Here is a 13,988-nt window from a genome sequence, read left to right on the forward strand (position 1 = left end):
GCTAAACCAAGGACAAAATAGTACAGACCCTTGCAGGCAAATATTTTTTGAAAGAGGGGGAAGGGGAAATCGATGAAGATGTTACAGCGTGTATTGTGCCTGGAGTCCTCAATAGTTTTTCTTTACCTGATTAATTGCCTAAGCCAGAGGCAGAAAGTGTCTTTTAGATTTGGGAGGAGCGAAGGGCGTGTGAGCCCTCCTGCCATCCTCCTCCAAGCAACACTTCGGGAGGTTCTTCTATGGAAATGCTGCCTGCTGAGAACCATTTCAATGAACTACGGGCTCCTTCCTCCCCTATCTTGCTGCTGCTTCCATCTCCTTCCCTTCCTAACCCTTATTCTCAACACAAAAGTAAAAGTCGCTGAGAATCCCCCTGCTTATGAAACCTGAAAGGAGCAAGGTCCAAGGGACAGAAGGGCAGCCCAGGAAGCTCTTCGAGGAGGGACCTCACTCAGTCGCTCAGCCTAGGACGTCGCCAGGAATGTGGCCAGCGTGGATGGCAATAGAACCAAGCAAGGCATTAGGCTTGCAGTGCTTAAGAAAACTCGCTAGTAGCCCTGCATCACTTTTGGCTGAAAACTTCCCAACACTTTGGACACTTGCAGGAGCTGGTCCCATTGCAAACAGATTTAACTGCCAATGTCAAAGGAAAGCTTCGTTCGGCTACAGGCCAAGTGTGAGTAAAAAGACTGATGGATGCAGGCTTTAGCTGGCAAAGGGCTTCTGGTAACTACAGCCTGGAGTGGGCTGTGGAGGGGAGAAAAGGGGCATGCCTATACTGTTGCCTTGTACTGCTGGGTCCTGCTCTACCATGGAGAATGGGGCCTCAGGTTTGCCCACAAACATGATCCGTGATACTGGGCTGGGTGGGATCATGTAATTCCAGGACATCCTGCACTTAGCGATAAGACAAACTGTGCTGTTCACAACTCTACCTAGAGTCAACACTGGCAGTCGTCATGGTCAATCTCCTGCTTCTCAGACACTGTGTATTGCCACTACTCTCTTCCAGGGTACCTTAACCAAAGAGGTGCACAGAAGGCTTTTGAACATCTTCATTAGCACAAGCCTGGCCCTTCACAGAGATAAACATGTGTACTTAAAATGCCGAGATCACCTAGAATAAAATTCTTATGCGTGAGAGTGGGACTGGCTTAATAAATACTGTGTTGAAAGCAGCAACGATACTCACTTTATTATTTTCCCAAAAGAGAGTTGCTTCTCTTCTGTGCACAAACTAATAGGTTAGCAGACTACAGTGCTCATGAATGCCTGTCTGAACTCATCTGTTTTAGGAACTTCCACTGACTTCAGCAAGCCATGGTGGATCAAGTTGTATTTGCACTTCCTAGGACACACATTTGAATTGAAGATCAGCTAGTTCATTCCTCACTTCTCAGCATTGTGCCAGTTAAACACAAATGACTAAGCCCAGAACAGCTATCCTATTTCTCACTGATCACAGCTACCCACACTACCCCTGTCTAGCACAAATTCCTGCTGACATCTGAAATTCTCTTCTAACAAAGTCCACAAAGAGGATAAATTAAATAGCTTCTCTGGTCTGCAAGTTTTTCATAGTTCTCCTGTGTTCCTGTTACTACGAATGGAAACCTTTTCCACAGGTTTAAGAACATGAAACCCGGGTAGAGCCATGGGGTGCTGTTTCCACTTACGTTCCCTGAAGGCAGTTTTTCTGAAAGTCATTTTAGGGGGAGGGGTGGGGGGGAAATGTCCTGTTCACCACACCCACTTTCAGCCAGCTTCATACCATTTCTACAGTCAGGAACCACAGACCATCTGCAAGAGGTTTAGATCTCAGGCAAGCCAATAGCCACACAAATTCCAAGCCAGTGGGTTCGTATTACACAGTCCGATTTAGAGCACATCCTATTTATCTCATGGGGTAATGACAGTTCGAAAGCTGCATGTGTGCAAGCAGGTAAACTTAATTCAGGTGAGAGCACTGAGCAGAAGAAACAGGCTGAGGAGACTTAAGGAAGAGTTCACAGCTATCTCAAATACAGGAGCGCAGTCTTTGGGCTGACTTCCCAGTTCATTTGAAATTAATTCTATGCCTTTTTAAAACAAACAATAACAAAGATGATTCTCAGTTGTACTGACCATTTCTGACTACTATTGGAAGTCTCCTGCTAGCACTTCATGTGTCTTGTACCATGCATTTTCTGGTACGGGTGATGATCTATTTGGGCTTGCAATGAGCAGGGGCAGGTTGTGGGGCAGGCAGGGGACTAGATTAACTTGATGTTAATGGATGGCTGCACCTCCTAGAAGAGCTTTGGACTCAGGAAGGAAAGCCAGGGAGACTTGCTCTTGCAAAGCATCTTTTCCTCCCTTTCGGTAGGGCATCGGTTGCCATCCTCACACAACAGCCAAGCAAGTATTTCTATGCATTTCTGTAATGCTTAATCACATTGCGGCTATTAACCGTAATCACTGTATTGTAGTTAAGTATGAAGAAAGCCTGTTCTTCTGTCCTAATGATTACAAAACTCTCTAACCACACACAACTAGACAGACTTGCACATGCCCACACCACCACAAATCAACAGGTTTTACCCATGCCTTTAAACCGGAATTAACCACAGATGAGACCTCAGGCAGGGTACTTCTGTCACAGTAGCATCAAAAAGCTGCTCTCAGTCACACGCTGATGGACACTGATGAGCAGTTGCTAATCCCAAGGCTGAACAGCCTAGATTGGCAAGGCAGAGACTGGCTGAAGCGAAGTCCTACCACTCCGTACCTCAGCTACCTAGCTGCAAAATGGGATACGCTGTAAGAAAATTGCTTAAAGGTCTCAATGGAAGTCAGTGAGACCTAGAAATTGAAGCCACATTTTCTGGTCTCTAACCTGTGCCTCTCTAAGACAAATAAGGAATTTGTCTTCGTATCTGAATTATTAATCTATTGTAAAAAATACAACTACCTCCGTCCATCACCCTTAGATTTCACTCTTGTAAACTATTTTTTGATGTGTAAAGAACATGCTAATCTATCTCTTGGATGCCTTTGAAGAAATGAGCTCAGTATGGGAGGACAGTGCTGAGGGGAATATTCATGAAGATTAATGCTAGCTTAGCCTCCACAAGCTGCCTCTGCTGGACTTCTCTAGGCATAATTAAAAGCAGCCAAGTGAAGTTTTTCATCACAAGGCCTACTGAAGGAGCCCATCTCTTCCCTCTGGCTGCAGAGGCAGGGTGAGGAAAATGGCTTCCCTCGGCTAACACCAGCCTTTGTGAAAACCTCTCGCTGAAAGCAGGAGAATGCAAGGATTGCAGAACACCAAACCCAACATCTGGCTGCTATTGAGGGAGGAGTTTAATTTTATTTCAGTTTAGGCTTGTATCAGCTGGCCATGGGAGCAGGAGAGAATCTGGCACTGAATGTGCTGTGCGAAGACTGGGATGTCTCTTGCATTCTCCATGCCTGCCTCTTGCTGGAAGAATAGAGGCCCTGCGATAAGCGTTTCAGTTCCTCAGGAATTACATCTGCCGCACAGTCCCACCAAAAGCACTCTGCAAATAAAACTCAGTTGTTCACTTGTTTAGCACTTCACCCTACAGCAGGGCTGGAACACCCAAGGCTGCATGAACAGACCAGTCCACGATTCACCCATTTTAACTTGCTGCTCTGGCCAGGTCTAAAAGTAAATGGATCATTCAGGGAAAGGGTCATATAAAACTAAAGGGTCTGTACTGGGCAAAGGACAGTTATTTTCCATGAAGAGAAAGAATTATAAGTGATGTCTATCTTCTACTTTTACCCCTTGTGCAAGACAAGTAGACTTGCACAACTCTTGGATACAAGCAGGAAGAACAATCTTACAGATTACTTTATTACTCATATTGAGTAATTGGTATGAATACTTGAGCCTCTCTGATATAAACCACAATTATTTTACATTTATGGATCCTACTGCATTAATTATTGAATGATAACAAGGTGGTCACTAGATCACATGACAATGAGGTCCTTTACAGCAACGTCTTTTGAAAAATATGATGCGGGTAAGGATCGGGGGGGGTTTGGCTGTGGGTTTCTTTTTCCCTTTCTCCCTTCCCCTCTTTGAGACAAAGGTGGGCTTGGTTGAAGGAGGGAATAATTTGTCTGGTCGCATACTCTTCTGACAGAAGAAGTTCCCTCAGAGGTGCCGAGATGCCCTGTGAGGTCTGCAGAGGCCCATTAAAGCGTCGAGCTTTCCTGCAGAACTACAGCTTTCCACTGACAGATCAGCTCTGCAGTGGCTTCAGCAGACAGTTTACTTTAACCAACCACCAAATAGCAGACCCGTACAGAAATTTTCCCATTCCCTTCACATCCTGTGCTGAGCTCAAACCAGCTTATACATGTCTGATGGAATAGCAGGAGAGAAAATAGGAATGTCAGCAATGAAATGCTCCCTGACTGCAGTGACAGGAGCCTCAACCTCTGAGGTGATGGCATGACAGACAGGGAAGCAGCTTCACTCTTAACTTAAGCACAATTTGTTCCAACAAGCTTACCTGAAATGCTGGAAAGGAACAAACAAGATCAGTGGGTTATTTCAACTCGTACCCATGCAAGTTTTCTCAGACAGTTTTCTTCTACTTACCCTTTGCAGAAAACACTCTAGTGTTGCCAGACTGCATCAAGGACAGTGCAGTGGAGAGGAAGTTATTTGCACTTCCTCATCTGGACAAGTTTAGTCCTGCTTTACTTTAAGTACTTACTGCCTTTGAGATGTCAGATCCCACTATCTCTAATTCACATACTTAAGCCCAACACATTTAGTAAGGAGGTGCATTAAGCATGACCACTCCTCCTATTGAAATTTGACCACAAGCAGCTCTATGGATTTTATTTACATTTATGGGATCCTAAAATTTTGCTGCTACACTATTGATAAAAATCAGTATCATCAAACGATGTATTTCAGGATTCCCACATACATGGTCCCAGGCTTTGAGACTTTCAGTCCTCTGCTGAGACTCTCTGCGTTTTCAAAATCAAGAGTTAAAATGAACAAACAGACATGCCCCACCTCACACACATATGCAAGAACAGCATTTCAACTACGCAGTTTTCAAAAATTGTATTTTTGCCAATTCCAGCAGAGCTAGAGCTGGGAGGGACAGGGAGGGGGGAATTTCCGAAAATCCAGTCCAAATTGGAAAGGCCTTTAATTATTGAGCAGGGCATTTCACTATCATTCTTTTGCACCTTTTTTTTGTTGCAGGCACCCATCTCTCTCTCCTCTATCAACTTCTCTTCTTACGGGACATTCTAACTGACAGACTGGAGGGCATGAGTTTAATTCCAGCTTTTTAATCCTGAGTTCAAATATTAGAGCAACCCATGTCAAGAGAGGAAAGAGACCCTCAGCTGCAGTTAATCCCACGCTTCCCATTTTGCTGCCAACAGGATCCCCCCGGCTTCTTCCCACTCCTCCTCATGCACTCCAGATACTAAGGGAGAGCAACCCAGGCTGCCTAGCAAACACCACCCTGGTAAGAGCTAAACTTCACTGCAATCCCATTTCTTCCCTTCAATCAGCCATGCTTTCCCCCTAAGCCTTGAAAATGAAGCACTGGTCAGGCTCAGCAGGCGGAAGGGCAGGTTTTGAGAGCGGACCCTCACACCCTCTCTCCCCCTCTTTGCTTCAGCAAGTTCCCAGTACCAGCAGTCACGATCAGCTGAACCATTTTGTTTGACTGTTCTCTTTACGAAACATGCCCTCCAGGTTCAGATCAGCTCTTTGGCTTGAGACATGAATCTCTCGGTTCCTCTGGAAGGAGAAAGTGACACCAACCATTATTCTCACAGTTTTATTTGTAAAGGACATAGCATGAAAAGCTGTATTTCAATGTACTTCAAAACCTGAAAAACCCATGTCAGTTTGTGGTATGTATGTTAAAGTGCTTGATATAACAATAATTTTACTAATGTTGTCTTGAAAATAATCCAGTTCTTATTCAGTTAGTAATAATGTAAAGACAAAATATACTTAATGGAGACATTTAAGGGTCATCTTAAGCTATACAGGGCACATTTGTACATTTCAAGTGTAACATACAGTATTTCCCCGTAAGATGCGCACCTTCATTTGATTGAAAGAAGGAATTTTCTCAAATATGCCGCTGCGCAACTATTCTAAAAAGACATTTTTGAACAATGATATCTAATTACACAAACCAACTTGGAATAAACATGAGTAGGTTTTTCACTAAACAGTAGAATTTAATTTGTTTCAGAGAATTATAAATACATATTTTGTACATAGCGAGGCATTTGATTCTCTGACTCCCTCAAGTCACCATGCTGGATGTTAGTATAACAGGACTATGCAAACTCAGACATCTGCAGACGGGTACTAGAAAGGATTTTTTGTTGTTGTTTAAAAGCAGATAGCAGAGAGCTTTGGTCTTTTGCAAGATTCCCTTTCTCAACCAAAGAAGGTGCTTTAACACTGAAGTAAAAACTGTGTTAGCTTAGAAGAATCCTGATGGGTTTCTCACCATTCTAGTGGGCAGAATGATTTCTGTAAACCTTACAGAAAAAAACCTCACGGTTTCCAATAAACAAAAGTAGTCTACTAAAAAAAATAACCATATATGGTAGAATAAAAATTCACTACAAAGAACCGTACTCCCAAGGTTGTCAAATAACTAGTCTTCTAGGAATCTGAGGCACTCAGGTGTGCCCCTTTCAACATATCTTAGGGTGTTTTATTGCCTACAAGGAAATATTAGACATACACAATTTTTACTGTATTATTACTAATATGATGTGAAACCTGACAAAACCAAACGAGTCAACACTTGCTGAAAAAGCTGACGTGAAGTTGTGTTAAAGTTAAGTGCTTAAGGTTCCTTAATGGAGTTTGAAACGGGGAAAGCCCTGTTTTGAATTTTAAAATTTCTTAGGTTTTGACTTACTTTAACTTATGAAAGACTTTATGTAGTTATTGCCCTTTTCTCTGTGTGTGGTTTATTCATCTATGCTTGACCTTTAGAGGTGCCCACATTTCTACTTTATCCTGCTTGCACTTAACCTGTGTCATGTTGGGTGAATATTACAACTGCTTAAGTCATAAATAGTCTTTGGAGAAGTATGCAGCAGTATACTTTTGAGAAATATCCAGCTAGCAAATGCAGATGCTGCTGCAAAGAAATCCAAGGACTAAAGAGGTTATTATTTCAGTAAAATGAAAGTCACTTAGACTGGGTTGGGTGTGAAAAAATCATGTATAGCAGTCATTAGACATAAAAGGCCTGAGTGCTAATAGAAATCAAAACATCCTAAGCAGTCATTACCAAATAATGCTGCCACATGGTTTCTGTTGCTAAATGTATAATTTCTTGATAGAATTAAGTACTAGGGACACATTTTCAATTGCTGCTGAAGGGTTGTCATGCATCTTCTGCTGACTTTAAGCAGAGTTGCCTGGCCACACAGAAAACCCTAACACCCCAAATTTCACATTTCTGGAAATGTAAGGGAGATGTCACACAGCTGTGGGCTCTGGCTACTAACTCATGAAATGTAAGGGAGATGTCACACAGCTGTGGGCTCTGGCTACTAACTCATGACACCATTCACAGCCTTTTTTAGTTACTCACAGTAGTGACATGGCAGCGTTGCCTACAGTATTTGGGATGAGTTTCATCAGTTTAAGGAAGTACAAGCCCAGGAGGAAAGAACAGTTATTAAAAGCTGGAACCCTCATTAAAGTCAATGACTCCCTGACAGTGTTATTTTACTTCTTGAAACCAAAAATCTTCTATAACATAAAACTCTTCCTTCTAATGAAACAAAGTCACATGAAGAGTTTTCTTCTGGCTGGGAATATGGAATATGACATGAAACTTTGACACTAAAGTGAGTGCTGGTATAAGAACTGGACAGCAGAGGAACCACAGGAAAGTAGAGAAGCTTGTCAAAAGGCAGGTGAGAAAGCAAACCCTAATTTTCATCCTCTTTCCTTTTCCTTAGCTCTCATCCCTCTCTCCACCACATGCACACTATACTAGACCTGCTACTGCCCACCATTCCAAAGTCCGTCCTAATGCCACTTGAGAGCACAGTGCAAGGCAATACATTTACAGTACCAGTTAGGGGCCTTTCCCAAGCCACAGCTGACAGTGAGACATCCACAGAAATCCACTGACGACATGGCCAAGATCATAGGGAATAAACAAGTGAAAACAAACACCTATATTTAAACTAACCTCCAAAAACTAAAACCATATGAAGCTAATTATGCCCTCAGATCTTTCCAACTCCCATCCACAAGAATGGAAAATACACGCCGTATTTGCTGCATGGTATCCAAAAGATGATTTTAAGGTAATCTCTTGTTAAATTTTTAGCGTACAGGATTTTAGTTGCTCCCAGTTCCTCTTCAAGAGCTGTACCTATATACACACGCTGTATTACTAACACATTAACTGGAAAGAGTGTAGGAGAGGAGCCTCAAAATACTGAAGTAGATTCTTTTTTTTTTCTCCTTTTGCTTCATTCCTTTTTTGTTTTGTGTATCTGGACAATTAAAAAAAAAAAAGTAATCAGAGATCCTGTACTTCCCAGGAATACTCATTCTGTGGGATAAAGGAAGACTCATAACCTGTCAGCATTTCAAAACCAGCTGATACAGTTCAGTAGCACAGCAACATCGGTGTTTGTGGCTCTACAGCAACGATTCTTCTCAAGTATAGCAAGAATTTGGTATGAACCAAATTCCTCAACATGGAGAAAAAGAAAAGTCATCCACAACACAAACTGGCTGAGAGTGAGGGGGAATCATCAGAACATCTAGACAGGCAAGGAACACACTGAGTGAGTCAAGCAAGCCATCGTTCCCCATCTCAGGCTGCAGCAGCACCACTTAAACAGGTCTCATACTCTTAGGCTCCAGGGCTGACAGCAGTCCTCCTCTCCAGTGTTTAAGCATTTCAACACTTGTCTCCTATTTTGGAGATCAAAAGAAGTGACACAAAAGACCTTACAGAAAAAAAATGACAACTCACAACTTCCGTGCATGGAAAGGGTTGAGTCTTCAAACAAAAAACTAAGAGAGACCATGTACAGTAGGGTAAAACAGCATATGCTTACAACATTTCCAAGAGTGAGACAATCACAATGGCTACATAAGGATATTTGCTGTATTCATTTGCAATACCTGAAAAAAGCCCTGCTGAGTTTGCGCTGTATTTACACATTGATTGGCTTCTTCCTTGCAAGCAAGTAGCGGCATCCCTTCCCACCTCGGTCCTTCCCTCCCCCCAGTCCTTCCCCTGGGTTTAAGCTACTCATAGTCAGAACAAGAACATTCAGTCTAAGAAAAATTTCTTAGAGTAATATAATTTCTTAAAGAAGATAGCATATTTACACACATCTAACACATGAAAATACTCTATTTTATACTAAATTTCTGTTTCAAATAAACTACAATACTGCATCTTAGCTTTCTGCAGCTTTAGAGGACAGTCCCCATCGGGCACAAACTGGGCTTCCCACTCCCACTTCAACCAGCAGTTTTGCCTTACAGTGGTGCACTACCATCGCGTTCAAGTCCTGACAGGTCTCCAGTTGTGGTTTGCTTGCTTGGGAAAGGAATAATGAAGTTCTCAGCAAAGCCATGCTAAACATCCACTCCTTTAACGAGTGATCCTTCCAGGACAATGTTGAAATCTTGCAATGTCTGTAGGACTCGGATAAGGGAGTTGACAGTCATGCGGTCCCGTAGGAGAGCATTCTCCTCATACATCCTTGTAATGGGCGGGCACTCTGCCAGCAATGGGATCCACTGAGAGAGCAAGTGGTCCCTGCAAAAGGTATGAAAGGAATTATTTTAGCACCAAGTACAACAGATCTCAAACTGCAATTCTTCTCCAAGAACACAACCCAAAACGTGCAGTCTCTTTTTGCAGGTGATGCATGTTGTTTGCAAATAAAAGCTTCCTGTGTAATCACAACCCTTGATTTTGTTAGTAAAATGCAGGTAACTGAACATACTGTAGGAAGGAAGATGGAAAGGTATCAGCAGAATTGGACAACTGACTTTGGAAGAATTCAGCAACATTTTCAGATCAGGAACAAGGAAAGTACAACTCAGGAAAAAACAACAGACTGTTTTCCAACTGTTTTTCGTGTATCCAGACAGACAAGACAAAAATGGTACTTAGTTCTAGACATACCAACTTTCACCCTCCAAAATACAACTAAGCCCCCCCTCCAAGTGCAAGACAGAAAGCATCCTATTAGGAAAGAAAGATTAATCTATAACAGTTTTGTCAAAATTATAACAGACATCCCATTTTCATAGGCAAAGTGATTCAAAGAGGGTTTAGAAATGCATCAGCTCTTGCAAAGGAACTCTGCATTCCCAAAGCCAGCACTTCATCAAAAATACAATTTTAAGACAGATTTTGTACATATGACTGTCAAGCTACCACTTATAAAAGAGCTCAAAACATTTTTTGCAGTTTAGACACCAGTCATGTATCATTACTGCTGCTTTGCTCCAATTTTTCATGTAGCGTTAAAGCTGCCTAGAATAGGTACTGGATAATAGATAGGTATGGGATGTCTTAAAATGGAAAACTAAAGGCAATAATGGTGTAAAGAAATTCTTCTAGTCTAATGCAAGAAGACACATCTAACAAAGAGCAGTTAGGTACCTTGTCCCCAGGCAAACCAGAATTTGGAATTTGCCATCCTTTCCAATGTTTCTTGGAGCTGTATTGATGGCATTCACGTAATGACAGAAGGTTTTGCATGAAGATCTCTGAAGCAAAAGGGCCTCCTCATTGTCTCCAATCTGGTCACTGGTTTCAAAATAAGCAACAGCTTTCTCTGTGGTAGGGAGAAAATCAGAACCCAGTGAGCAGAAGTACTTCATTGTGACATAGAATTACACAAGGGAATCCTTAAAAAAAACAACCTGCTGAGAGCTATTGCACAGTTTATATATGGATTCCTCACTCTGAAGACCACAGGTAGGTGGTGATTTCCACCTTTGCTACACAGCAGTGGTCAGCAGACTGATGTCTAATACAGTTCAGTAACATCAAGGAGCCTCACCAGAGTACCTGTCAGTGGTTTCATTGCAAGTGATTACCATCAGCTTTGATTTTTCACCTTTTCTGAGTAAGCACTTATCCTCAGGCTAAGTATCTCAACTTGTGAGCATGTTTTAAAGGAGTAAGTACGTCTTAAATTACCACAACACAGGCCTACAGGTGAGCATCACCAGTAGACCAGTGCAGTGATTAGAATTCTCATAAGCAACTAGCAATGTAAACCTTTCACTCCCTGCCCTTTCCCAGCTCTCCCCTTAACATGGATTGCTACTCAACCCCAACCTCCAGCCTACCTTCTTTCTGGGTAGAAAAGCAGCTGTTTGAACATTCATCTATGAATAAATTACTAGAATTTGAAGTGCTTTTAAATTTTTGCACAGATTCACACTCATCCCTTATATAGAGTTTAGTATTTGTCATCTTCCATCTTGTTTCTCATTGACTTTAAGCAACCTGGAGCAGGTGTTAGGCAGGAACAAATGGCACCCTAGCTGACGAGAATCCAAGATCTGTGCATGAGTAGTCATTTTGCCCTAATCTTGCTTCTTCTGCCTCCAAATCACACACCGTCTTACCTATGAAATCCCAGATGAAGACATTCTTATGAAAAATGCGAGCTGATTTGAATCCATGGTGGAAGACCTGCTCCAGTGCTGCAACCAGACCATTTTCTCCACACAACAGAATGGTAAGGCTCCCTCTCTGTGGGAAAGGGGAAGCCTGTAAGTACAGCTTGCCTCGTTTGTACACCAGAAGCTTCAAATCTAAAGGTTAACAGTCTCTACTGATACTTCAGTTCCATTTGTTTATAAAAATATTTACATGCATTGTAGATACCAGACAAGTAATGAGAAGTAGGAAGTACCTCTTTCTCTGGCTTGTGAAAGTGTTTCACAATATTGTTCACAGCTTCCCCGATTCCCTCCTGGATCTGTCCTGCATTAGGCTCTGTGAAAGCATGGAGAGCATACTAGCTGAAGATACCAACTTCAAAACATTCATCAAATTCTCATGATGACATAGCTTGAACTGCAGGAATTATTCTGTATCTTTAACAGAGTTCAGGCAATCATTTATTTGGGTAAACCTGAGCTTTAATTACAAGCAACTGATGAGCAACCCTGGAATAGTCAAATAAATCACCCTACTTAAAAATGCACAACCCAAGGATCTGGCTTGACAAATATTTTATTTGAGTTAATCTCATCCTGCTCATCACATAGAGTACAGTAACCCTCCCACGAAGAGGCATGGGCTGAAAGGTTGTAGCCCAGTCATTTGACTCACTTCTACATGACAGAGGCCAGAAAACCCAGCACTCATTAATTCCTGACTTGAACCCACAAGGTTTTGTTGAGTCAGAACAAGTATCTATTTTAGGCACACGTCTAGTCATTGTACCAGTGTGAGGGGCTACAGGCAGAGAATATAACTTACTCTTGGAACCATTAGTAAGGAATCTTCTGTGTTAAAATGTATGGGAAATGTTAAAATTCTGCTCTGAATCTGTTTAGCTACCTCTGCTACTGAATCATCCTATGCCTCCACCTGCTACCATTTCATCTTCCTACGCAGGTACCTGCAGAAAATTATCTAGTCCCTCATTCACTTTCCGATTAAAACAGACTGAACTTTAAAAATTTCATTTTAAGCAGATGTTCCAGACTTCAATCACTTTCATAATTTTCTATGAGTCCTTTCTAGTTTTTCAGACGTATGTAGGTTGCTATTAGCTTCTCCTACAGTTGTTCTTTTGGAAGCACAGGGTAATTCAGTATTGTATTAGTACATGATGACCTCCACACTCTTTGGCAGGTCTAACACAGAGCCTCATGTAGCTCACAAGACAAATGAATTATTGGGCCTTAGCATTCTCAGATCTAAGGAAACGTTCTGGTGCCCACTTCTCCAAGTAATATGGATTCACACATGTGAAGAGCTACAGTGGTCCCGTGGTAGATTTTAACTGCTGCATTACTCCTGGAGGCTAATCTTTCCTTGCTTGACATTTCAGCAGTCATGTCCTCTAATTTTACAGGAGCTGGACAGATTTATGAACAGGATCTATGCTGGACTCATCTGTATGCTTTAGCGGAGAATGCCTCATGTGGCCCTTACAGTCCCATGCCCCATTGTAGCCAGGTGCGGTTACTCATAAAAGCTAATTTTAGGGACATGAAGTTGATGTCCCCTAGGGTCCCTCTGAAGGTGTGCTCCTCCAGAAGGCAGTTCACGGCATCCTCATCAGGCTCTGAACTGCCCTTCAGAGAGGACTGTCTTCCCACTGATCACAAAGTGAGCTGGGAAGCTGAGCAGCATCAGCTACTGCAAATTCTGCTGTCTCCTCCACCCTCATATCACATCTCCATGCTCCAAGGAAAGAGATTATTATCTCTCAACTGTCAAATGGGGACATTGAAAGAGGCAATGTGTACAGTCACAGAGCAAGCTGCAGACACACAAACCAGGCAAGAAAACCTCATCAGCTTGCAGCTGTTCCTCTGCACCAGGCCTTGCTTGGGTAGGAGCTCTCCTGTTCACAGGAGCTTTATTTCACAGCAGTTGCTGCCCCCTTCTCTAGGGCCCTGGGGAGAAAGGAAAGGACTTACTGGTGTTCTTCCCTGTGAGGGAAGTGATGCTCAGTCGTCGAGCTGTGGTAGGAGATTTCTGCTGGGGTGGGGTACGACACTGCTTTCCCAGCTCTTCGTCAGGCGTGGAGGACACCAGCTCTCCAATGAGTATTCGCTCCAAACTGCCATCGTCAACACCCTTTCCCAGCCATCGCCCGCAGGGAAACCTGCCATGCGGCCAGCACAAGCACAGGTCAGCCACACAGGTAGTCCAGCTTGATCTCAAAGTTAGAGGGACAGCTAGCACCCATAAACACTGCTAACGGGCAGGGAA

At 42.7% G+C, this 13,988-nt stretch overlaps 1 protein-coding gene across 4 annotated transcripts in view; it reads right to left on the minus strand.

Annotated features, from left to right (window-relative positions):
- Positions 1 to 8,118: 8,118 nt before the first annotated feature.
- DENND5B (DENN domain containing 5B) overlaps positions 8,119 to 13,988 on the minus strand; it is a 117,344-nt gene continuing 111,474 nt past the window's right edge. For all 4 annotated transcript variants that reach the window (XM_049822524.1, XM_049822522.1, XM_049822523.1 and 1 more), the window contains 5 exons: positions 13,694 to 13,881; positions 11,950 to 12,032; positions 11,660 to 11,786; positions 10,683 to 10,857; positions 8,119 to 9,827 (listed from right to left, as the gene is read on the minus strand). In XM_049822524.1, the coding sequence (XP_049678481.1) occupies positions 9,644 to 9,827; positions 10,683 to 10,857; positions 11,660 to 11,786; positions 11,950 to 12,032; positions 13,694 to 13,881 (757 nt within the window). In that variant the 3' untranslated portion in view covers positions 8,119 to 9,643. The remainder of the gene's footprint in view (positions 9,828 to 10,682; positions 10,858 to 11,659; positions 11,787 to 11,949; positions 12,033 to 13,693; positions 13,882 to 13,988) is intronic.

Source organism: Accipiter gentilis, chromosome 18, assembly GCF_929443795.1.
Source record: "Accipiter gentilis chromosome 18, bAccGen1.1, whole genome shotgun sequence".
Lineage (NCBI taxonomy): Eukaryota > Metazoa > Chordata > Aves > Accipitriformes > Accipitridae > Astur > Astur gentilis.